Source organism: Peromyscus eremicus, chromosome 3, assembly GCF_949786415.1.
Source record: "Peromyscus eremicus chromosome 3, PerEre_H2_v1, whole genome shotgun sequence".
In the NCBI taxonomy this organism is placed as follows: Eukaryota; Metazoa; Chordata; class Mammalia; order Rodentia; family Cricetidae; genus Peromyscus; species Peromyscus eremicus.
The window spans coordinates 134,562,106-134,586,616 of record NC_081418.1 but is presented as its reverse complement, the minus strand read 5'-3'; the positions used below and the strand labels follow the sequence as shown (position 1 = coordinate 134,586,616).

The 24,511-nt window shown below is 40.8% G+C and overlaps 1 protein-coding gene across 1 annotated transcript in view; it reads right to left on the bottom strand.

Annotated features, from left to right (window-relative positions):
* Positions 1-8,239: 8,239 nt before the first annotated feature.
* Positions 8,240-24,511, bottom strand: part of LOC131906502 (vomeronasal type-2 receptor 26-like) — a 35,216-nt gene continuing 18,944 nt past the window's right edge. Inside the window, 4 exon segments of the mRNA XM_059257118.1 lie at positions 8,240-8,445; positions 8,448-9,140; positions 16,264-16,387; positions 17,407-17,631. Of these exon segments, the coding sequence (XP_059113101.1) occupies positions 8,240-8,445; positions 8,448-9,140; positions 16,264-16,387; positions 17,407-17,631 (1,248 nt within the window).

Below are 24,511 nucleotides of genomic sequence, written 5' to 3'. Positions count from 1 at the left end.
TTCTCAATCATGACAATATCCCACTTGATATTGTCAATCAACTTGATCTGCATCTAAGCTTAGATAGTGGGAAACATACACTGGACTTCAGTCCTGGCCCATTGCTAGTTTTAGCAGTCTTGCTTGTGATGTTTCTCAGGGAAGTACCTTTTTGCAGTTGGTCTTACTATATCAAAAGTTCCTGTGTGTCTGGAGCCTGAACTGGTCATCTTCTGTAACCAGGCAAGGCCTCAGTGGAGGGACTGGGACACCAAACTTTCTATCTACAGCTTGTCCTGCCTGCAGAGTGTTCTGGGACCAGAGCCTAGCAGAACTGTCATCAGAGAGACCAGAGACACTTCATCCAGCAACTGGTGGGAGCAGATGCAGAGTCTCACAGTAAAACATTAGTCAGAGCTCAGGGAGTCCTGCAGAGGAGGTGGGGGGGGGGCGGATCTGAGGAACCGGAGGGGTCAGGGACACCACGAGAACACTGCCCACAGAATCACTTGACTAGGATTCATGAGGGCTCACAGAGGTCAGGGGCCTGTAGGGGTCTGACCTGGGTCCTCTGCATACATGTTATGGCTGAGTAGCTTGCTGTTCTTGTGGGATTCCTAGCAGTGAGCTACTGCAGTACTGTTTTTGTAATTTTAAAAATACTGATCATCAATGTTTTGGTTGACCTAGAAATCCATGGAAGAAAAAAACTGGTGTTGTTCATTATTTATAAATAAGGAGTGGCATTGTTCTGATACCAGTTCTAGACTTTGTAGGCAGGAAGCACTGTAGGTTAGTATTTACCGAGTTGTTCTTCAGTGATTTATCCTCCCCACCCCCTCCAGCTTCTGGATTAGCATCAGCCTCTCAACTGCTGGCTGGGTAGATAGATTCCCAATTTGAGAACAGTAATACTTCTTTTATCCAGTTTAAAGCCACAGGTTAACATAGGGGCTAGAGAATATGGGCCTATACATAAGTGATTCCTTCTCCTTTAAACTCTTTGGGTAGAAAAGGTGGTTTTGCAGTTTGATGTTGATTATCCAGGCATGGGGTACCACCTCCAATCTGTAGCATTCCTGGAGTGCAGAAGCAGAAACAGTACTGATACCACTGCCTCCTCATTCGAAGCTGGCACATGTTTGCACCCTATTTCAGATACTGGGGACAAAATGAAGAGTAGCTAGTCTCCTGCACTGAGGTGATGTGCCCACCACTGTGCTTGCAGAAAAGGGCTTTAAAAATAAGGGAGTGAGTGGGGCTAAACAGGCCAGAGAAAATATAAAAAAAAAAAAAAAAAAAAGAGAGAGAGAAGAAGGGGGAGGGGGCAAATGGGGAGAGTGGATATGTGACTGCACAGGGGTCCAAAATATAGGGGGTTGAGACGGCGCTCTACAGTCTCATATATCCAGAGCAAGCAGAGTATTTCTCTATAGAGGAATAGTCAGCACACACAGAGCTGGAAGGAATCTGGAATAGTGCTTCTAAAACATCATTTTCTCTGGGAAACTTTGAACTTGAGAAAGGATGAAGCCACTTACCTGGGTTTCGCTGGAGACAGGCTGGATTGTAAGAAAGTGTTGCCTGAATTGAATCTACATAATTCCAAATAACCTGGGCCATCAGTCAAAGAACTCAAGTCCTTTGAACTGCAACCTCTTCTATTTTAAAACAAGGTTTGTGTGGCTGGAGCTGGCCCATAACTCACTGTATAGCCGAGGATGACCTTGAACTTAGGATTCTCTTGCCTGAACGTTTGAGTGTTGGGATTATGGTGCCTGGTTGGTGCAGTGTTGGACATCAAACTCAGGGCCTTGTACATGCCGAGCAAGCACTCTACTGACTGAATTATATCCCCAACTTCAACTTCCAAGTCTGTAAATGAATAGTCACACTTGAAGTATTTATTTAATATGGAGGCTACATACACCTGTCACCTGCGCATGCACCATCAACGAGACTCGGAAAACAGCCTAGTTCTCTTGATTTTTCTGTATCTACTGTTGCTCTCCCCTCAATTTATGGATCAAAGAGAAGCATGTTGGAGTTTTCTCTGTGCCCTTTGGTGTTTGAAATTTACTTCCCTTCTCTGAGCATCCTCCTCTGCTGTTAACGTTCTATGTCATGGTTTCAAAGTGTCATGCAGAGATGTCCTCCATTGGACACTGAAAAGTGTGAGAGAAATGCACGTTCTGTGCTGGAAGTGAACATTCTATTGTGTTTTGTCCACAGAAAATCTACAGCTGGATGTGGGTCTCTGTTCCAGCCCTGCTCAGTTTACAGAGGCACTTCCTAGTAACTCGAGTCCCAGCAGCTGTGGCAGGCAGCACAATTAGAAATGGTGGTAATATCACTGCTTCCCACAGGAGAATAAAGGGACACACATGATTCATGGCTTTTTTAAAAAATCTTACCTAATAGCTTTCTTATGATTTATTTATTTTTATTTTATGTGCATTGGCATTTTGTCTGCATGTATGTCTGTGTGAGGGCATCAGATCCCCAGGAACTGGAGTTTTAGACAGTTGTGCACTGCCACGTGGATGCTGGGAATTGAACCCGGGTCCTCTGTGACTGCAGTCAGTGCTCTTAACCACCGAGCCATCTCTCCAGCTCTAACTTAATAGCTTTTATTCACAGAAAAATACCTTTAGAAGCAGATATTCAAGTTTATAGGAAACCAGTTTCTTAGAGGCAGATTTTATCCAGTTCATGGTGCATGGGGAAACATGAAATACTCTGTACAAGACGACCAGACTTTAAAGGAATACTGGGAATAAGCAGATTTAACTGGAAAAATGTATTTCCTACTAACTAATTGACATGAGGTACCGAAATTCCTAGGATATGCCTTTTGGGGCCTATGCTAAGTGGAGTGTCTGTAACTCTGTGCATATGGAAAGAGAGGCAGTGGACACAGGCTTGGAAGGGCCACAGCATGCAACCACTAGGTTCTGATTTAAGGCTCATATAGTGATGTGGAGGGCTAGAGTATGGCATGCGCCCCCCAAAGCAGGGCCTGCACCTCCATGAGGCATGGAAAGGCCGGGAGCAGACTTAGAAAGTCTCCCCTGGGCCAGGAGAATAGTTCCTAAGAAACAGTGGAGCACAACATCGTGATGTAAACTTCTGAAGCAAACTCCGACTTCCTAACTGCACCTTGGGCTGGGCTCCCCGAGGAGTGTCCCTGTTCCTGCAAACTGATGCAAGGTGCCTGCCTTCAGGGCCGCCCTTCACGGCTACTGAGAAAACTTTTAATTGCTTTATTTTCTTACCCTCACTTTCTCTCCTTCCCAACAGCAAGTGAAAATTACAGTCTTTAAAAAGTTTGTGCCCTGTGGCTCTCCACCTGCCTCCAATTAGAATCAAAACTTTGATGACAAACATGTTTGGAATACTCCAAAGCTCTCGGGAGGCACTGCCTTAGCAGAAGGCCTTTGGAGAGCTCTGAGTAGGGAATTCAGCCTCTTCCCCAGCTGTGGTCCTGCCTGGGCGATGCCCTGAGTTTCAGATTGCTGCCTGGAACCCCTTGCTGACGGGGTCAGGAGGTCACAAAGTACCAGGGAAAGCCAGAAACTTTCCAAAGCTAAGGACTCCTTCAGAAAGTTCATTCAGGCTGTGGTCAGTCAGCAGAAAATAAAAACTAAACTAAACTAGGCACATGCTGTTCAGACTGTTGACTGTAACCAGTTAGTGACTTGCTCCAAACAGAAAAGGGTTTATAAACTATCCAGTCAAACTATTCTGTAAGTACACGTGAGTACAGACGTCAGTTGTCTTCCTCTAGACAAGAAGAAAATTCATTTTCTCTCAATTATCCAAAATATAAGCTTAAGGATAAGCTTAGTGATCGGTATTACCAACACCTAAAACTAGCAGAGACTCTAGGAAAATGAAGTCCAAAGAGCCACCTGCTTAGGTATTATTTGGCACAAATAACCACAGTTTCACTGCAGAAACTCACTCCTACAGATCCATAAATCCCACCACACCTCTCTGGTCTTCTGGACCGTGATTGACAGTTTTATCACCATAAACTCAATTAAGTAGTGACTTCAATTGCAGCTGTTGAACCAGATGGGCTCTCCTTACTTGGGTATATCTACATTGTATACAGCTATTGATTTTGCAAGTAAGTTTTTTCAGTACCTGTCCATGTAAGGACCACTAGAAGCAATTTGCTTTCAGCTGACAAAGCAGAAGTATTGCTTACCTGTTCTACATGAAGAGTATATTAATTTTCCATCTCTGTATCATAACTCAGTTCACCTGGATCTTGAGAGCCTGTCTTTTCCACAAGTTACCACACTAGTACTTTATATTAATGATGTCATGCTGTTTGGACCAAGTGAGTAGGAGATAAGAGCCATTCCAGACTTATTGGTAAAGCAGAAAATGGAGGAATAAATCTAACTAAATTTCAAGGTCCTTCTAGCTCAGCAATCTTCCAGGAGTCCAGCAGTGTGGGACATGCAGAGATGGTCTTTCTAGGCTGATAGATCAATTGTTACACCCAGCACCTTCTACTAGTAAGCAAGACTTAGAGATCCATTTTGGATTTTGGAGGCTGCACATTCCTCACAGAATGCATTACTCCAGTGAGTATATCAAGTGCTTCATTCAAAAAGCAGCTGGTTTTGAGTAGGCCTGAGGCAGGACAAGGCTCTTCATCATCATGCCCAGGCTGTTGAACCAACTGCTTTGACACTTGGACCATATGATCCAGTGGACGCAATGGACTTGAGGTGGTGGTGGCAGGTAGGGATGCCACTTGGAGTCTTTGGCAAACGTCCTCTTCGTCACTCCTTTCCCTGTGTCCCATAGGTGTAGGCATGCTGTGTTTTCATCTGCGTTCAATCCTAGGAACAGAATGGAGGATGCACATACAAACCCACACTCCTGCTGACAAAGAGGCCAATCAAACACATTAGAGAAAAGGCAGCATCTTTAACAAATGGCGCTGGTCAAACTGGATAGCTACGTGTAGAAAACTAAATCTCTTACCCTGTGCAAAATTCAGCTTCAAATGGATCAAGGACCTCAACATAAGACCTGACACCCTGGATGTGATGGAAGAGGAAATAGGAAGTGTGTTTGAACTCTTTGTCTCAGAAAAAGACTTTCTGAACAGCCCCAACAGTGCAGGCAATAATATTTTTTTTTTTTAAAAAGGGAAAAGCCCCCCCCCCCCCCGCCTTTTTTTTCCCCAGACAGGGTTTCTCTGTGTAGCTTTGGAGCCTGTCCTGGATCTTGCTTTGTAGACCAGGCTGGCCTTGAACTCATAGAGATCCGCCTGGCTCTGCCACTCAAGTGCTGAGATTAAAGGCATGCACCACTGACACCCGGCTAAGACCAATAATTTTTAAAGGTTTTTTTGTATTCAGATATTTTATCTAAAAATAGTTTCATGTAATATATTTTAATCATTTCCTCTCCCCCAACTCCTCTAAGGCCCTTCCCACCTCTCTACCCTCTCAACTTCATGCTCTCTCTCTCTCAAAAACAAAACACAAAATGCAAAATGTACAAACAACAATAAGACAAGAAGTGCCCAAACAAAACAAAATGACACAAAAAGCCCTTCCCCTGGAAACAAAACATGGAGTTCATTTTATATTAGACTGGAGTGTGCTTGATAGACACTCCATTGGAGAAAACTGATTTTTTTCTTCCTTTTGCCAGCAGACATCAATTGCAAATAGCTTCTTGATTAGGGGGTGGGACTGTGTATCCACTTCTTTCTCTCCATGCTGGGACCCCATCTGACTTGAACCTCTACAGGCCTTGTGCATGTCCCCACAGTCTCTGAGTTCCTCCGTGCATCAGTCCTGTTGTGTCAGGAAGACACTGTTTTTCCTGGGAGTCCTCCATCCCCTCTGGCTCTCTCTCACAGTCTTTCTACTTCCTCTTCCACATAGATTCCTGAGCTTTAAGGGGACAGGCTTGATGAAGGCAACCCCGTTAGGCTGGGTGCTACAGAAGACCAACAGTAAGTGGAGCTGACACACAGCTGCTGGAAACAGTTGACCCCTGCAAAGGCAGGCAGAGCCCTGGGAAGGGAACATTTCCAGCAGAAAACCCAGAACACAGGTGTGGCCACACTTCTTTGGTCTTAGAAAGCCAGGCAGAGGACAGACTCAGGACTGTCCAGCACACTTTCCGTGTGAGGGTGGGAAAAACCGGAGGGAGGACTGCCATCTACTGGTGAGTGAGCAGAACTTCAACCCACAATCCATCTGTTTCCATTCTCTGCGACACTGCGTACCTGTAACTCTTATTTTCCAGATTTAAACTGGAGCCATGAACTACACCTTCCCATCAGAACAGTGGGTTCCTTAAAACTTCACAATGTAGTAGGGAATTTGGAAGCATCCCATCAAGAAAAAAATAACGTTGACTGGTGGTATAAGTTGTTCGTCTATTTTGTTATTCCTGTCTTTTATTTTTATTTTTAATCTTCATTCTTGAATAAATATCTTTTCTTGCTTTTATTTTTTATAATAAAATGTAATAAGATAAAACAAAAACTAACACATCAAAGTTGGTCAAGACAGACCAACAGAAGGAAAAGAGCCCAAGAGAGAGCACAAGAATCAGAGACCCACTAGTTCACCCACTCAGGAACCCCACAGAAACACCAAACTGGAAGCCACAATACATACGAGGAGGACCTGGTGCAGGCCCTGTGCAAGCTGCTTCAGTCTCTGATTCACATGAGCTTTGCTCATGGTGATGTGGAGGGGCCTTGTTTTCTTGCTGTTCTCCATCCCCTCTGGCTCGTACACTCTTTCCACCTCCTCTTCTGCAGGGTTCCCTGAGCTCTGCGGGGAGGACTTTGATGGTGACATCTCTTTTAGTTAGGGGTGAGTTTTCTAAGGTCTCTCACTCTGTAATGTCTCTGATGATGACTGAACAAGACACTGATATAAGAATATAGCGGAATATCATTGGGAGTCATTTTATCACTGCCTTTTGTTTGCTTAGATCAGTATTATTTTTTTCCATAGGTCCCTGAGCTATCTAGCCTTGGGTTCTTGGTCACCCAAGCAGTGTCACCGGGTTCCTTCTCGTGAACTGGGCCTTAAGTCAAATCAGTTATTAGTTGGTGACTCCCATAGACTGTGCCACTGTTGTCCTGTTTTGAGAAACCCCCGGAGACCACCAAGGAGCCGGTTTCTGATACAAGCACATAAGGGTTCTTTTATTGTCAGGTTCGAATCTGGGCCACCGCCAGGCAGATGAGGGAAATGTGGCAGTGGCGGTGGGCCCAGGGGTACAGAGTTTTTATAGGGAAAAACTGCAAGCTGGGAATTACATGCTTTGGCAACTTTGGATTGGGTCGAAGGGATATGGGGCAAGGTGATTTAAAAAAAAAAAACTATTTGTCTAGACTTTTGGCGTGAAACCACAATTGAAACTATTGGGTTGGACTTTTTGGTGGGGAACCACAACTTGCTGAACAGGATTATCTGGTCTTCCCAGCAGGATTATCTAGATAGCTTCAAGGGCCATAAACCACAGACAGGATGTCTGCAGGAGGATACTGCCCTGTATCTGTTCCAGGTGTCATGGCACATTACTGAGGTCCTTCCTGGAACTGAGTACAGCAGGTGGACTAAGATGGTGGCCCTCCCCTAAGATGGAGTCTGTATTGCCTTCACAAGACCATGAGCTCTACATCAGAACTCCTAATTACTTTTAAATTAATCTGTGTTGAATATAAAGAGTCATCCTGTGTAAGACTAACAGGAAGCACATTTTTAAACATTTGTTACTTTTTTCCACACAAATAATTTTATTTCATTCTCACCCTAGTTCTTTTTACTGTGATTTAAAGAAATGACACATTGAAAGTCATGGCTAGTTGACAACTATCTAACCCCTGGTGGCTTTGTTCACTGTGACTAGTTGTCTCCAAGGATGACAGAGACACTTGATTAAAGAGCAGGTACTATGTTTAGTAAAATGCATTGACTTCACGCCACTCTTTTGAATCTTTATTTCTACATGGTTTGTCTCACACAAATCACACCAAATTCCTTTGCCTTAAGAAGGAAGTTTTTTTTTTTTTTTTCTTATAAAGGAAACGTTTATTTGGGGCTGCCTTACAGTTCAGAGGTTGAGTCCACTATCGTCATGGCTAGATACATGGTGCTAGAGAAGGAGCTGAGAGTTCTGCATTTTGATCTGCAGGCAGCAGAAGGAAATTGTGTCCCAGATATAGCTTGAGCATATGAGATCTCAAGGCCCACCCCCACAGTCAAGAAGGCAGTTTTTTAAAGAAATTTTTTCTTGACTGGTCACCTGATCTTAGTAGGATCACATAGCACTTGGGGAGAAATATACAGGCCAATAAGCCAGCGCTGGAGGCCAGAATTGAAAGAGTTTCCACAGCCACCATGGTTTTGCCTTTGGAGCTCAGGTAAGCGGGTATGAAGGAGATCCACACACTGCAGAGAACCAGCTGAAGGTGATTGTTTTTGCCTCGTTGAAGCTGTCTGGTAGTCTCCTCGCCAGAAAAGCAATAAGCAAGCTCAGAACGGCCAGAAAGCCCAAGTACCCCAGGACACAATAGAAGGCAAGGGTGGAGCCCTCGTTACACCACAGGATGATTTGCCCAGATTCTGACTGCATGTCAACATCAGGGAATGGAGGATATGTTCCCAGCCAGGCTGCACAGATGCACACTTGGATGAGGGAACCACTGCAGACTATAGCGTTTGAGAGTCGAGTCACCATCCACATTTGTAACGTGCTCCCGGGTTTGATGGCTTTGAAGGCCACAACCACAATGAAGGTCTTTGCTAAGATAGCAGAAACAGCAACAGAAAACACAACCCCAAAAATCATTTGTCTCAAGACACAGGTGACTGTTCTAGGTTGGCCAATGAATACCAGTGAGCAAAGGAAACAGAGCATTAGAGAAACAAGGAGAATATAACTGAGATTTCTGTTGTTTGCTCTGACAATGGGTGTGTCCCGATAGCAGATAAATAATCCTAAAATCAGAGCTGAGAAGGCAGACAAACTAATGGCCAGAGAGACCAAAACAGCTCCCAGAGTATCTTCATAGGACAAAAATGTCATAATTTTAGGGAGACACTGATTTCTCTCCTTATTTGGATACTGATCTTCAGGACACTTGATGCATTGATCCATATCTGAAAGGGAAGCAGATTGATTTATTACATCCCACCCAGTCACTTCCCAAATGTATGGATTGGAAGTATACCTTGAACAGAACCATTGTTGAATTCTGAAGGGAATGTGTTGTGGAATAATCCTCTTGTATACTGTGAAGATGTGTCTTTGCCAAGGCCCTTTCTTATTGGCTTAATAAGAAGCTAAATGCCATTTGCTAGGCAGGAGGTATAGAAGGGACAGCTAGACACAGAGGATGCTGGGAAGAAGAAAGGCAAAATCACCAGCCAAACAGAGAGGAAGCAGCAGAGCAAGCAGAGAGGAGTACAGAGTAAAGGTAACCCAGCCATATAAAAAGATATAGATTAAACGATATGGGTTAATTTAAGTTATAAGAACTAGTTAGGAACAAGCCTAAACGATTGGCCGATCTTTTATAATTAATAAGAAATCTCTGTGTGGTTATTTGGGAGCTGGCAGGTGGGACAGAAAAATCTGACTACAAATGCCATCCACTGTAGGGGCATATGTTTCCACATAAAACTTGAGAAAGCTTTAAGAAAGGTTCTAAACACACAAAAATGGAGCCAAATAAGGCTTCCTGGTCTTGCAGTCTCATACCAGCTGCAGTACAGAGATGAGTCTTCCAGCAGCTGCCTGCAAGCTGGAGCCAGCTGCCAGCATCATACACTAAGCTGAGTCATGCTGCAGCTGATATGGCAATGTAAGATTTGTCTCACACAATTGGAGAATGCTGCAGGTACTCAGTAAAGACAGATCCAGGCAGTAAAATCTTCTAAACAGGTTACAGTGCATTTAAAACACATGCATAGGCTTAAGAAAAAAAAGAATATGGGTATAGACAGTCATAGAAAAAGTAAATAGTTTACAAATGATAAAGTAAATCCTTTAAGGAAAGAATAAAGTAATATTAAAAATAAGCTATGTAAAGGTGGAAAATACACAAGGAGTCTGCATCCTATATGATGCTTTGTTAATTTTGAATTTTTGAATGCTGACGAATAGACAACAGCTGCTGAGAGACACTGGATTATGAAAGGAACTTGTAGTGGGTAGCCACTGCTGAATTAAACCAGCCTAGATACTCTAAGAATGCCTTAACTTTAAAATGTAAGTAAAAAAAAATGTATTACACTGGGGGACGAGGTTATTCCTGTGGGTGGGTGGGTTTTGGTCATTTGGTGGATTATGAATGTTTGTCATTATTTAGGGGGGTTGATTAAAAGCTAATGGTCATGGTCAGCAAAAAAAGCTAAACAAAGGAGATTAGGTTCAGGGATCTCTTTCTGAAGGGAAAAGGGGGAATATGGTATAGAAATGATGGGATAAAAGGATGGATTGTTGAGTCTACTTTTGAACAACCACTACTCTCAAATATTTTACAATGGTATGGATTTTTGTATATTGATACAAATTTAAGGTTATTCTTATTATACTGTATATATGTTTCTACTCTTGTTTAAGGTATTGTACATATGCAGCTCATTTAAAAAGGTTATGTAAAGTTTTAGTCTTTAAAAGCTATTTAGGATATTAAAATACAGGTTAGTATTTAGTCATCTATAACAATCAAACTTATAGTCATGTTAGGTATTTGTTATGGTCATATAGAGATATATTTTAGGTAGATGGATGGTTTTCAAATAGTTCAAAGACCTATAGAATATGGCACTTAAAATGTTTTAATAATATAAGGCTTTTCATGACAGTGAGACACATCTGCTCCTGACAGCACCAATTTACTTCAATAAAGGATGATGGGTATCAAAGAACCTCCATATGGAGTTTGCTTTCTTTGTGGCAAAAGCTAGCTATTTGGGCAAGAAACTGCCCTTGCCTTGACTACTGACAATATGCTGTCCAAATTGGACACACAGGACACAAAATATCTGCTGAACTTTGCCAAGACAAGGTAGGATAGCCCTTCAAAATTCTTGCTTCACAGAAAAGTCTGTCAGTATTCTAAGCCTGTAGGGTGAAGATGGATGCCTCAATGTTACAGAGGAACCTTGGGTGACTGTCCAAGAAACCAGATATTTCTGTCATTTCTATAGTTTTGTAAGTGGCTTGTTCTGCACTTCCTGTTTACTCAGGTAATATATCCTTCTGGGGTCTTTGATGGAGTTGAAGACTAGATAGTTACAGTTATAGTTTTCTTTAGTTATGATAAAAGGTAAATCAGGTACAGAACTTTGGACTCACCAGATAGGATAAATAATGGAGTATTTTCTCCGAAATTGCAAAGTAAAAAATGGACTGGATATTATGAATGTAATTCTTACCTGATAATTGTTCTTATTATATATAATTTTATTGTGTTAGAGTTAAACCTTTTCCTTTTTATTTAGACAAAAAGGATGAAATGTTGTGGAATAATCCTTTTGTACATTGTGAAGATGTGCCTTTGCCAAAGTGCCTTCTCATTGGTTTATTAAAAAGCTAAATGGTCATTAGCTAGGCAGGAGGTATAGGTAGGACAACCAGACACAGAGGATGCTGTGGTGATATTGTGTTCCCCAAAATATTGTACCCCCTAATAAACTTATCTGGGGTAAGAGAACAGAACAACCACTAGATATAGAGGCCAGAAAATGGTGGCACACATGCCTTTAATCTAGCATTCCAGAGGCAGAGATCCTCCAGATCTCTGTGAGTTTAAAGCCACACTGGAAACAGCCAGGCATGGTGACACATGCCTTTAATCCCAGGAAGTGATGGCAGGGAGCAAAAAGGTATATAAGGCATGAGGACCAGGAACTAGAACCTGGTTAAGCTTTTAGGCTTTTTAGCAGCAGTTCAGTTGAGATCCATTTGGATGAGAACACAGAGGCTTCCAGTCTGAGGAAACAGGATCAGCTGAGGAACTGGTGAAGTGAGGTAGCTGTGACTTGTTCTGCTTCTCTGATCTTCCAGCATTCACCCCAATACCAGGCCCTGGGTTTGTTTTTATTAATAAGACCATTTAAGATTCGTGCTACAAGATGTTGGGAAGAAGAAAGGCAAAGTCACCAGCCAAACAGAGAGGAAGCAGCATGGGGAGCACAGAGTAAAGGTAACCAAGCCACATAAAAGAATGTAGATTAAAAGATATGAGTTAATTTAAGTTATAAGAACTAGTTAGGAGCAAGCCTAAGCTATTGGCCAAGTTTTATAATTAATAAGAAATCTCTGTGTGGTTATTTGGGAGCTGGCAGGTGGGACAGAAAAATCTGACTACAGGAATGCCCCTGGTTACATTCACTGAACCATACTATTGAAAAAAAAGACGAATAAGTTAGTTTTTCTTTCATGAAAGAAAAATACATATACAATTGAATCCATAAAATATACAGAAAGTGAGTGGAATTGAACAGTGTGAGAAGAGCCAGAAATGTGAAAATGACATTGAGGGGAAATCAGACAATATGGAAATTATATTATATATGAAAGGACACCTTTAATTTCTTCATTTCTTTTTGTACCTTTTCTTAATTAAAAAACTCTTTTTATTGCTTGAGAATTTCATATATGCACATAATGTGTTTTGATCAAATTCACCACCCATTTTTTCCCTCTCCAATTCCTTCTCTATCCTCCTCCATCACCACTTTTCCCTCCCAACTTTACTTGTTCTTTTTAAAAACTCACTGAGTTCACTTAATGCTGCTTGCATACCCATGGATACTGGACCATCTACTAGAACATGAGCAGCCTATCAAGGGCCACATATCTAAAGAAAACTAACTCTTTCTTTTTAGCAACCATCAATTGTCAAGAGCTCCTTAGGTAGGGGGAAGGACTTCAGGAGCTCCACCCCCTTATGCAAGGATTTTGTCTGGCTTGATCTGGTGCATGCCTCTGTGAGTTCATGTGCTCAAGGGCCCTGTCATGTCTGAAAAATACTGCTTCACTACAGATGTCCCCTACTTCTTGCTCCTACAATCTTTCTGCCTTGTCTTCCACCATGATCCCTTGGGGCTCTTATCCCTGGGGCGGGGGTTGGTGTCTTGGTTGTGACCGTGGAAGGCCTAGAAATTAAAATCTCCTAATGTTTTCTGGCATCTATGTTTGGGAACTGTAGTATTTTCTTTTGTTTCTTTGATTTTGATACAAAGAATACATCATTGCTTTAGAAATGCTGAAGGCAATACATTTTAGAGGTGAATTTTTTTTTTTTTTTGAGTTGAGACCGAACTCAGGGCCTCGCACTTGCTAGGCAAGCACTCTACCACTGAGCTAAATCCCCAACCCTGAATATTTTTACTTACGTTAAAAATGCTTGTTTTAGTGAATTACTTAAAATCCTTCATTGAATTCTGATTAGAAGTTTATTAAAGTAAAAATAATTTTGCACTTAATTGTCAATGTATATTTATCACATACATTTATGTTATTTGAGTTTTCTGTAATTTTACCAAAAAAATTAGTATTTTTTCTCATAATATCTTTTTGAAAAAAAGATACAGGTAGAGGTAAGTCTAAATATTTAAAACAAATGCAGTGAAATAGAAAGTCTTATTCACTAAGCTTAGATGTCATTCACTCTGAAGGACACTTGCATGAGACCCATCTTTAGTTAGAAAAATAATTACAGCAAGGCACAATATTGCACACCTGTAATTCCAGCATTCAGGAAACAGAAACAGGAGGATTGCCCCCCAGGCGGGTCCACATAGCACATGCCATGCCAGATAGAGCTTCTTAGTGAGGCCTTGTCTCAAAAGAAAAGAAAAGAAGGAAGGGAAGAAAGAAAGGAAAGAAAGGAAGAAAGGAAAGAAGGAAGGAAGAAAGGGAGGAAAACAATTGCATATTCAACTGTGAGTTTATATGCCACAAAAAATCTTAAAATACCAGTAAAGTATTGATCATTCTATACTGTTAATTTTTCTTCCAAAGAGTGGTTCAAACCAGTTCTTTTCAACGGTATACACAGGTTATTTTCAGAGTTAATGATTTCTTCATGGTCATTATCAAAAGTTAATGTGCTTGGTTATTAGCTCTGCTCACTGTCCCTTTCAATTTTGAAGAATGTATCCTTTAACATAAGCAGCTAGATGTTGGTGGTTTGAAGAAAAAAGGTACACAGGAAATAAAACTGGTTGGACTACTTCCAGAGCATAGATGCAATGTTCTAAATGGCAAATCAAGAAGTATTAGCAGCCACTGAAAAGCCAATGGGACGTAGAACCCAGGCTGAATCTACTATTAAAGGTGTATGGTGAGCACTGGTTGAATTTAGTCTAAGTAATTAAACATAATGATAATTGCGTAATCTGTGGATGTACCTGTATATAGAGCATATGCCTAGCATATATGAGGCTTTAGGTTCAAAACCCAGCACAAAAATGTACTAAATGCATGATGATGATAGGAATATTTTTCTCAAAATTGTTTAGTACCACAGGATCATATTACCCAGTTAAACTCCTGATTTGCAGTAAATGTAAATTTGTATATTTGCAAACTTAAAATTAATGTTTTTAATCATAGCACAAAAAATTTTTTGTTCCAGACTATCAAAAGCGTAAGTATTTAGGTACAAGGATAATGTTACACTTGGTAGATGTTAGACTATGGAGGAGAAACGATTCAGTCATATAGACTTGTAAATATCAAGCCTCACATTGATGGCTCAGAACATACTGATATGGGGTAAAGAAGAAAAGACCTCCACAAGCATGTTAGGTAGAACCACAGGCACTTAAAAATGAAGGTATCCCTAGAAAGTATGAAGGTGGATATATTTTCTTGCCTTTTATCTATTAAAGTCAAATGTACTACTTTTCTAAGAGAATGGTGATATTTGATGTTGAAGAGAATACAGAGCATGGGCTTCCTGGTGCTCATCTGTCATCCCAGCACTTGGGAGGCAGTCAGTCTAGCTGTCAGTGACTGCCACGAAAAAGGAAAGAGGCTTATTTTAAACATTCTTTGCATCGGTGAAGATTTCATTCAGGAGAGTAAAATGTGCATAGCAATATGCCTGCTGGGAAATATATATTAGATGTGAAGTTTGGGCACCAAAAACTGGTAGGTAGCATTGCCAATATGCTCTGGAGAGGCTTTGCAATTAGAATCATTTAGAGGAGGTGGTGACGTCAGCGGGGTGGGAGGAGCATTCCCACAATTGCATCCTCTGAGGTCACTCAATGCTTGGTTCTACAGTGGCCTCGTGCTAGCTTACAATACCAGGGAGTATATTTACAATAAAAACTCCCACAAGAATAAAAGTAATTTGAAAGAAAAGCATAAAATCATAGAGCAAATATTTATTTAGTCATTAAATGAGTGTTTACGGAGTTTCTACTATTAACCATAAGGGCCACCAGGTCCCAGGAAAGGAGCAGTGTGTCCGCCATCAGTGTCCCTCTGGCTACAACGTTTTTAGTAGTACCTCTGATTTGACAAGTATTTTGTCTCAGCTGTTTCTAGGTTGTATGATCATAACAATTTACATAGTTTCTCTGAAGTTCAATTTCCTTGTTAGCCAAATGTTGATTATTAGTAGTCATCTTTTGTAAGCATGAAATAAGGTCATGCTTTTATAATGCATTTCATAGTTTAGGGTATTCAAGGAGAACTAACTTTACCCATTACTACTGCTACAGCAATAATAGAGCCATAGTGAAAAGCAGGGGTGGGAAGAGAAGAAACTGAAGTCAGCACAGATGTGCTGAAGGCAAAGCTGGACCAGACACAGGAGCACACTCCTGTAGTCATCCAGGAGGCTGAGGCAAGAGGACCGCTGGAGCCCAGGAGTTTGAGACCAATCTGGGCAGCCTAGCAAGGCTCAACTTCAAAATAAAACAAACAAAAATAATAGCAACAAAAATGACTGGGCTGAAATCAATTAGGTTCCCCCCAGCCTTTGGTTTTTCGAGACAAGGTTTCTCTGTGTATTCCTGGTCATCCAAGCTGGCCTTGAACTCAGAGATTTGCCTGCCTCTGCCTCCCAAGTGCTGGGATTAAAGGTGTGCACTGCCACTGCCTTGCAAGAACTTTTTTTTTTTTTTTTTTTTTTTTTTTTTTTTAGGAAAGTATTGGGAGTTAACTATATAAATATAAATGATCTTCAGGCATTGTGTTACTTAGCCCTGTCTTATTATGTATTATTTCCACATTCAAAATCATTTCTAGAAATACCTGTTTCATTTGCAATCTCTCCATCTGGGCAAGGGAGGCAATCAAAACAACAAAATGGTTTTCCTTCAAGAGGTGTTTTTCTGAATCCAAGTAGACAGCTTGGATTGCAGACAGCGAGAGGAATCTGTATAGGAGACATGGGAGGAGGGATGCCAGGCAATAGGCAAAATCTAGGATTAGCATCTAGATGGTAGATTTCAGCAGGGTTTCTGTGTACTGTAACAGCAAGAACTAGCATGCTTTTAGAGTTTGATGCCCAAAGATAATTCTCTCTCTGTTGAACTCTTACTCTATTTTATTTCATTTGCCTGTTTTTATTTTTATTATAAAATAATTTTTAAGTTTAGATATATTTTGATTATATCCTCCCCTACAAATCTGTCCAGATTGTCTCCTCCTCCCTATCCACTCAACTTTAAGTTTTTTCCTAAACCTCCCCCCATCCCAATATAACAACAAAACTCCCCAAACCTAGAAAACAAAATATGACAACACCCCAAAAGGAAAACAAAACAAAACAGAACCCACCCAACTCTAACCAAATAAAATCAAGCAAGCAAACAAAAATCAAAACCTGTGGATTCCTTTACTTGCTGGTCAACTACTCCTGAATGTGAGACCTGCCCTGGAGTGGTTGATATAGACAGTGTCATTCCCTTAGAGAAAACTGACTTTCCCCCCTCCAAGCAGGATCCCAGAAGACCATAACATCCCCATGAATATGCATCACTTCAATTTTCATCACATCATTCAGGGTGAAAAGTTCCAACAATAAGGTCAATGAATGTGCACATGGTTTTTTAAGTTCAAATTCAGAAATCCCTATTTTCAGAGACCGCATCTTGTTTCTTTCACCCAAGTCTGTCCCTTCCACTAAAGCCTTGACCTTTGTATGATCTATCTAGAAAACTTTCTGAGTTGTCTCTTCTTACCAGGTAGGCCAAGGGGCTAAAGAATTAATCCAAAATGAATCAGTAACTCTTACAATGATTCTGCTGTCAGAAAGTCCTGGTATTTGGCACCGGAAAAGACAAAGTGAGGTCACTCTCGGCCTAATGACACTCAGTGGCTCCCTTAAGCCCTGTTCTTTGAGGAACTCCACTCTGAGGAATAGGATGTGGTGCCGACTCCAAAGATACTCACTTTATTGTACTGTTCTCCCCAAGTTATCAGTTTTTTGTTTAGGGAAAAATGCTGAACACCATGAGATTCAAAGATGAACTCGCCAACGTTCACTTGAGCTTTGGTACCATTCTGCAGAGACTGGTAGTTAAAGATGTCAAGCTTGGTTGTCCGTCCCTCCTTATTCACGACATTCTCCTCGTCGGTGTTTCCTCCAAGTTGGCCCCTTTTCAAGAATGGATGGAGCTAAAAGTGAAAAACAACTTTCAGGACTTGAGCTATAAGGCGCAGGAATGCAAACAAACCTGGTACCCTCTCTTTCTCTAACTACGTTCCAGGGGCTTTCACTATTGTTCCATATATCCAACACTTACCATAGGGCTAATACAGGCCAGAAAGCTCTTGTAGGCTTTGTCTACAGTAACACTGTTATCTGCCATTGACTAACACTTTGGACACTTTGAGAATCTGGAAACTGAACTTTTCTAAATCACACAGCTAGTTAAATAAGAATACTGGGTATAACTTTTAAGAAAAAATAGGAACAATTTGAATGAGATGTTTTAAATTCTTTGTATGATAGCATTTCAAGAAAATACTCTTTTCTTTCACAAATATAAACTACCTAAGAAAGAGTTCTAATAAAATAAAATTTTTAGTTTTTTAAAAATAGAAGTTGCGCCAGGCGGTGGTGGCGCACGCCTTTAATCCCAGCACTCGGGAGGCAGAGACAGGCGGATCTCTGTGAGTTCGAGGCCAGCCTGGGCTACCAAGTGAGTTCCAGGAAAGGCGCAAAGCTACACAGAGAAACCCTGTCTCGAAAAACCAAAAAAAAAAAAAAAAAAAAAAAGAAGTTGCAGTTAAGGAGGGAGGTGAAAGCAGAACATGTGTGCTAAAAATGGAGAGCCCAGTGGGGTGGCAAGCTGTAAGGATGGATGAGAGTAGGAGAGAACAGAAAGTGGGATAAGCCAACCCAAACTGAAGATACATGAAGAAGTCACACGGGGAGCTACAGCTTCATAAGCTAATTTGAGAAAACATAATTTAAAAAGCGTTTGAACAGAAGTATCACAGTTTATTAAAAAGAAATCCCAGTGGCAGATGTGGGAAAACTTCCTTTTATTTAGGAATCCCCCAGAGGGCCCCAAACTATACAGGTTATGATTCTTGCCCTGGGTTACCCATCAGAACTGTGTAGTAAAACCCTATTGCTGAAGACACCACACACTCTGGCTGCAAGACACAGAAACTAGGCTGGAACTAAGCTGAGACATTCGCCAGTAGGACATTTTGTTATTGAGCAAACATTTTGGAGTGTGACTGCACAAACGAGTGTGATCACACCATCATTAGGCAACACAAGCTTATGAGACCACAACTGTATCATGTGGTTTCCTCTTGACTAACACATTCTCTTGTGGCACCAAAACTATACTTATACATGGAATAAATTCAACTGTCCCTAAAAAAACAAAAAAACAAGCTAAAACTATTTTTGAAAGAGACAATACAACTAGCCACTGTCCACAGAGACTTAATTTAGCCACAAGGAAATACATAGGCTGAAAATGAAAGGATGAAGAAAGATATTTCATGTAAGTGATCATCAAAATGAGGAGGAGGATGGAGCTCAGTAATAATACCTGCCCAGCATGCACAAGGGTCTGGGTTCAATGCATAGCACTGAGATAGATGTATACATGATAGATAGATAGATAGATAGATAGATAGATAGATAGATAGATAGATAGTTAGTTAGTTGGTTAGTTAGTTAGATAGGTAGATAGATAGATAGATAGATAGATAGATAGATAGATAGATAGATAGACTAAAAAGGCAAGAATAGCTACACTTGAATGTAACATCGGGGAGAGCAGAATTCAGGTCAAACACTATTACAAAAGGCAAGGAATGTCAAATAATGACTGGGGAGAATTCATCAAGAGGATACAACAATTGTAAATATATCCAAGTATGTAAAGCAAATATTAACAGATCTAAAATCAGAAATAGGCCACAGCAAAATAACAGTGGTAGATATCCATATCTCTACTTTCAGAAATGAATAAATGATTCAGATTGAAAACTTAAAGGAAATATTGAATTTGAAGTTCATAGTAGATCAAATGAACTTGATATATATATATATATATATAATTCTTTCCAAGAAACAGAATACACATTCTTCTCATTTTAAAAGGCCATCATTGCCTCTTGCCAAAGTCAGACAAGTATATGATAAGAAAATCACAGACTAGTATCTCAAATGAACACATATGCAGTAATCTTCAACAAAATACTTTGCAGTGTCTTATTAAAATAATACTGTGATGTGGTGATATATTGTGTATCAAATAAAGCTTGCCTGAAGATCAGAGGACAGAGCCAATCACTACAGTAAACATAGAGGCCAGGCAGTGGTGGCACACACCTTTAATCCAGCATTCAGGAGACAGAGATTCCTCCCTCTGGATCTCTGTGAGTTCAAAGCCACCCTGGACTACACAAGATTAATCCAGTTTAAAAGAGAAACAGCTAGACAGTGGTGGCACACACCTTTAACTCCAGTACTTGGGAGTCACATGCCTTTAATCCCAGCACTTGAGATCTCATGCCTTTGCTACCAGTATTTGGGAAGCACACACGCCATTAATCCCAGCACTAGGAAGGTTGAAATAGGAAGTGAAATGGCGGGGCAGAAAAAGGCATATAAGGTATGAGAAGACAGGAACTGGAGGCCTTTTTGGCTGAGGACTTAGGAGCATTCAGTCTGAGGATTTATGGAGACAGGATCTTCCCCTTTCAGCTGAGGAGTTGGCGAGGTGAGAAGTGGCTGTGGCTTGTTTCCTCTGATCTTTCGGCATTTACCCCAATATCTGGCTCCGGGTTTTTATTATAAGAACTTTTAGAATTCATGCAATACTGTGACCAAGTGCTTGGGATACAAAGATGGCCAATGTAAATAAATTACTGAATTTAATAAAACTCAATAATAGATAAAGTAAAAAAAAATCAAATACTCCTCTTAACAGATATAGAAAAACATCGGAAAAATTCAGGATACTTGCTTAATCAAAACTTTCAGCATATTCAGTAGAGAAGTTATTTGCCTCAACACATTAACTGCCATGTGCGGTAGAGCCCATACTGTGCCTAAAGAAAACCGGAATGTCCTCAACAAATGGTACTGGAGAAACTGAATGGCTGCCAGGAGAATTTAACTAGCTCATCATCTCTCACACTACAAAAAAATCAATTCCAAGGGGCTCAAACACCTTCACATAGGCCTGAAACTAATAAAACATGCAAAAACAGGGGGAAAGCACTTCTAGAGATAAGTGTAGGCCAAAGCTCTCTGAAAAGACCTCCCTCCAATCAATGACAACACAGTTGATGAGAGAATGTGATGGGAAAAATAATCTCAGGGGACATTACCCCTAATGAGGAACTACAGGAATTCATGGCTGCTGAGACAGGGAGAATTGTCTTGCCCAGGGGTAAGTGGGCATACGAATGGATATACAATACCCAATGGCCAGTCCTAAAACCATATACACACTAGCAACACTAAATGGACTGAGCAGGTTGTATTTATAATGTATATTTAATTATATATTATTAACATACAATTAATAATATATATTCTTCCATACACACACACACACACACACACACACACACACACACACACATATATATAAACAATAATGACTAAAGAAAAAGAGACCAGGAATTTGAAAGGGAGTCGGAAGAGGGCATAGGAAGGATTGGAGGGAGGAAAGAGAGGGAGGGGAAAATTATGTAATTAGATTTCAATTAAAAATCAAAAGCAATTTACAAAGAAATTTGAAAAGAAAAGAAGAGACTGAAGATTTCTCCTTTACGATAAATGAGGAGGCAAGGATGCGCACTCTTGAGCAAATGAGCGGGTCTCTGATTCTTGTGCCTTCTCTTTGGCTCTTTTCCTTCTGTTGGCTTGTCTTGTCCAATTCCAAAGGGATAGTTTTTGTTTTATTTTATTTTAAAAATAATAAAAATAGAATGCACACTCTCTCCATTTCTGGTGAACATCAGAGCGTCATATAAGAGGAAAAGGTATCAGGTACCCAAACCAGCAGGAAAGAACTACATTATCTAGTTTTACAGATGGCATGATCTTATTCAAGAGTCCCACTAAGTCCTTTTCTACCAAGAATAAGTTAGAACTAATAAATGAATTCAGTGAAATTGTAGGACAAAAAGTCAACATAAAAACTCATATATACTGGCAATTCAGGAACAGGTAGTGAATCCAGGAACTCCAGGAATTGAGACAAGGTGGAGGGATAGGCTGAGAGCTCTGGGAACCGTCAGACAAATCCTTTCCCCAAATGACAGCACCTGGGAATAGTCAGGCTGCCACTGAGTCCAAGGGCTCTCACACGGTGTTGCCTGACTTCAGTGTGATAGTTTTTGTTTTATTTTTTATATTTAAGAAAAATGAATGAGTGAATGAATGAAGGAATGAACAAAAACCTAACCACTAGGGTAAAGGTTAACAACTGAACTGTCATTTATATCTGCTGGGAGAGAGCAAATCAGTTTTCCTCAATGGAGTGACATTTGGTATATCAACCACTTCAGGGCAGGAGTAGTTGACCAACAAATAATAGACTCCACATTTTTTTTGTGTGTGTGCTTTTGTTTGGTTATAGTTTGATATTTTGTTCTGTTCTTTTCTTTTTGGGTGTGGTTTTATTTGGTTTTCTTTGTTTTGTTGTATTGGGTTTTTGGTGTTTTTTTGAAAAAGAACTTAAAGTCGAGTGGGTAGGGAAGAGGGAAGGATTTGGAGAGACTTGGGGTAGGGGAAATACAGTCAAAATATAGTCAAATTTTAAAAATGTTTTAAATAATAAATAAGAAGTCATATATAATAAAAGCCAAGGCAGTGGGTGACTACAAGAGAATGGTATCTTAGGGTTGGGGATTTAGCTCAGTGGTAGAGCGCTTGCCTAGCAAATGCAAGGCCCTGGGTTTGGTCCTCAGCTCTGGGGGGAAAACAAAAAGAAAGAAAGAAAAGAGAGAGAGAGAGAGAGAGAGAGAGAGAGAGAGAGAGAGAGAGAGAGAGAGAGAGAGCATCTGGGCAATAAGTCCTACCCCAGCTGAGGTGTTATTGGCAATTGTCAGCTACTGGAAGGGCCGGTCAGTTTTCTCTAAGAGAGAGTAGCCTGTGGAGAGTTGACCATGCTCCTGCAGAAGGCAACATATCCAAAACTGTTGGGGCAACACAAATTAGGTCCTGATGGGTTTTAAGGGGGTGAGGTGCAAATTCGGGTGGGTAGAGGGAGAGTGGAAGGAAGTGGGGAATGAATATGATCGAAACACACTGTACAAAATACTCAAAATTCTTAAAGATACACACACACACACACACACACACACACACACACACGCACATGCGCATGAAACTATATATAGTGGTTTGAATGGGCAAGGACCCCCTGATGGGTTCAGGTGTTTGAATACTTGGTCCCTGTTGATAGTGTTGTTTGGGGAGGTTGTGGAATGTTTAGGCCACGGAGTATTGCTGGAGGAAGTATGTCACTGGGGTGGGCTTTAAGAGTATGTAGCCTCATTCCACCTGCGGCTGGCTATCTCTGATTTCTGCATGTAGTCGAAGATGAGATCTCTCTATTTCTTATTCCAGCCATCTGCTGCTGTGCCTCCCCACCATTAAAGACTCTCCTCCCTCTGGAACTTAAGCCAAAACACATTCTTTTTTTCCCATAAGTCTCCTTTGGTCATGGTATTTTATCACAGCAATGGAAAACCCATATAACAACAAATGCCAACCATAATACGGAGAAAAGAGTACTCTTATACAGTACTGGTGGAAATGTAAAATAGTCCAGCCACTATGGAAAACAGTAAGGAGGTTCCTCAAAAACACAAGAATGGACTGGGCGGTGGTGGCACATGCCTTTAATACCAGCACCCAGGAGGCAGAGACAGGCGAATCTATATAAGTTTGAGGCCAGCCTGGTCTACAAAGCAAGTTCCAGGAAAGGCACAAAACTACACAGAGAAACCCTGTCTCGAAAAGAGAAAAAAAAAAAAAAGAAAAAAAACAAAAAACAAAAAACCCCACAAGAATGGATCTACCATATGATCTAGCTATACCACTTCTTGGTGTTTACTTGAAGGACTTTTAGGTCAGTGTATCAGGGGTACTTCACAGTAGGCTTCATTGCAACAACAGAGAGCTGATGGTCTCAGCTTTGGTGTATGCAGTGGTTTGACTAAGAAATGTCCTCCATGGATTCAGGTATTTCAGCACTTGTCCCCCACTTGGTTGGCACTGTTTCAGGTTTCAGGGATGCAGCCTTGCTGGAGGAAACATGCCACTGGGGGTGGGTTTTGAGTGTATATACAGAATTTTCAGCTTACTCTCTCTGCTTTGTTTTGTGGTTGAAATATGGTCTTTCAAGCTTCCTGCCCCTGCCACCACATCTGATGCTTGCTGCCAAGTTTCCTGCCCCTGCCACCATGTCTGATGCTTGCTGCCATGCCTCCTTGCTGTGATAGACTCTTGTCCCCCTGGAACTGTCAGCCCAAAACTACACCCTTTCTTCTATAAGTTTACTTGGTCATGGTGTCTTATCACAACAATAGAAAAGTAATTAATATAGTGTCTAACAATTAATGCATAGTTAAAGAAAATTTGGCATACAGGCACAATAGAATTTTATCCAGCTATAAAGACTAATGAAGTTATGCCATTAATGGGAAAATTGTTGCAATTGGAGATTATTTTATTAAGCAAAGTCAGACTCAGAAAGTCACATATTGTGGATTTTTTCTCTCATTTGTGGATTTTAGGTTTTTATAGATACACAAAATCTCTCTCTCTCTCTCTCTCTCTCTCTCTCTCTCTCTCTCTCTCTCACACACACACACACACACACACACACACACACACACACACACACACGGAAGATGTAGAGGTAGAACTGTCTAGTGGAACAAAGATGACTAACAGGAGTTACGTGTTAGCTATTGATCTGTTGCTATGATAAAGCACCATGACCAAAAGCAACTTACAGAAGGAAGAGTTTATTTGGGCCTATGGCTCCAGAGGGATTAGAGT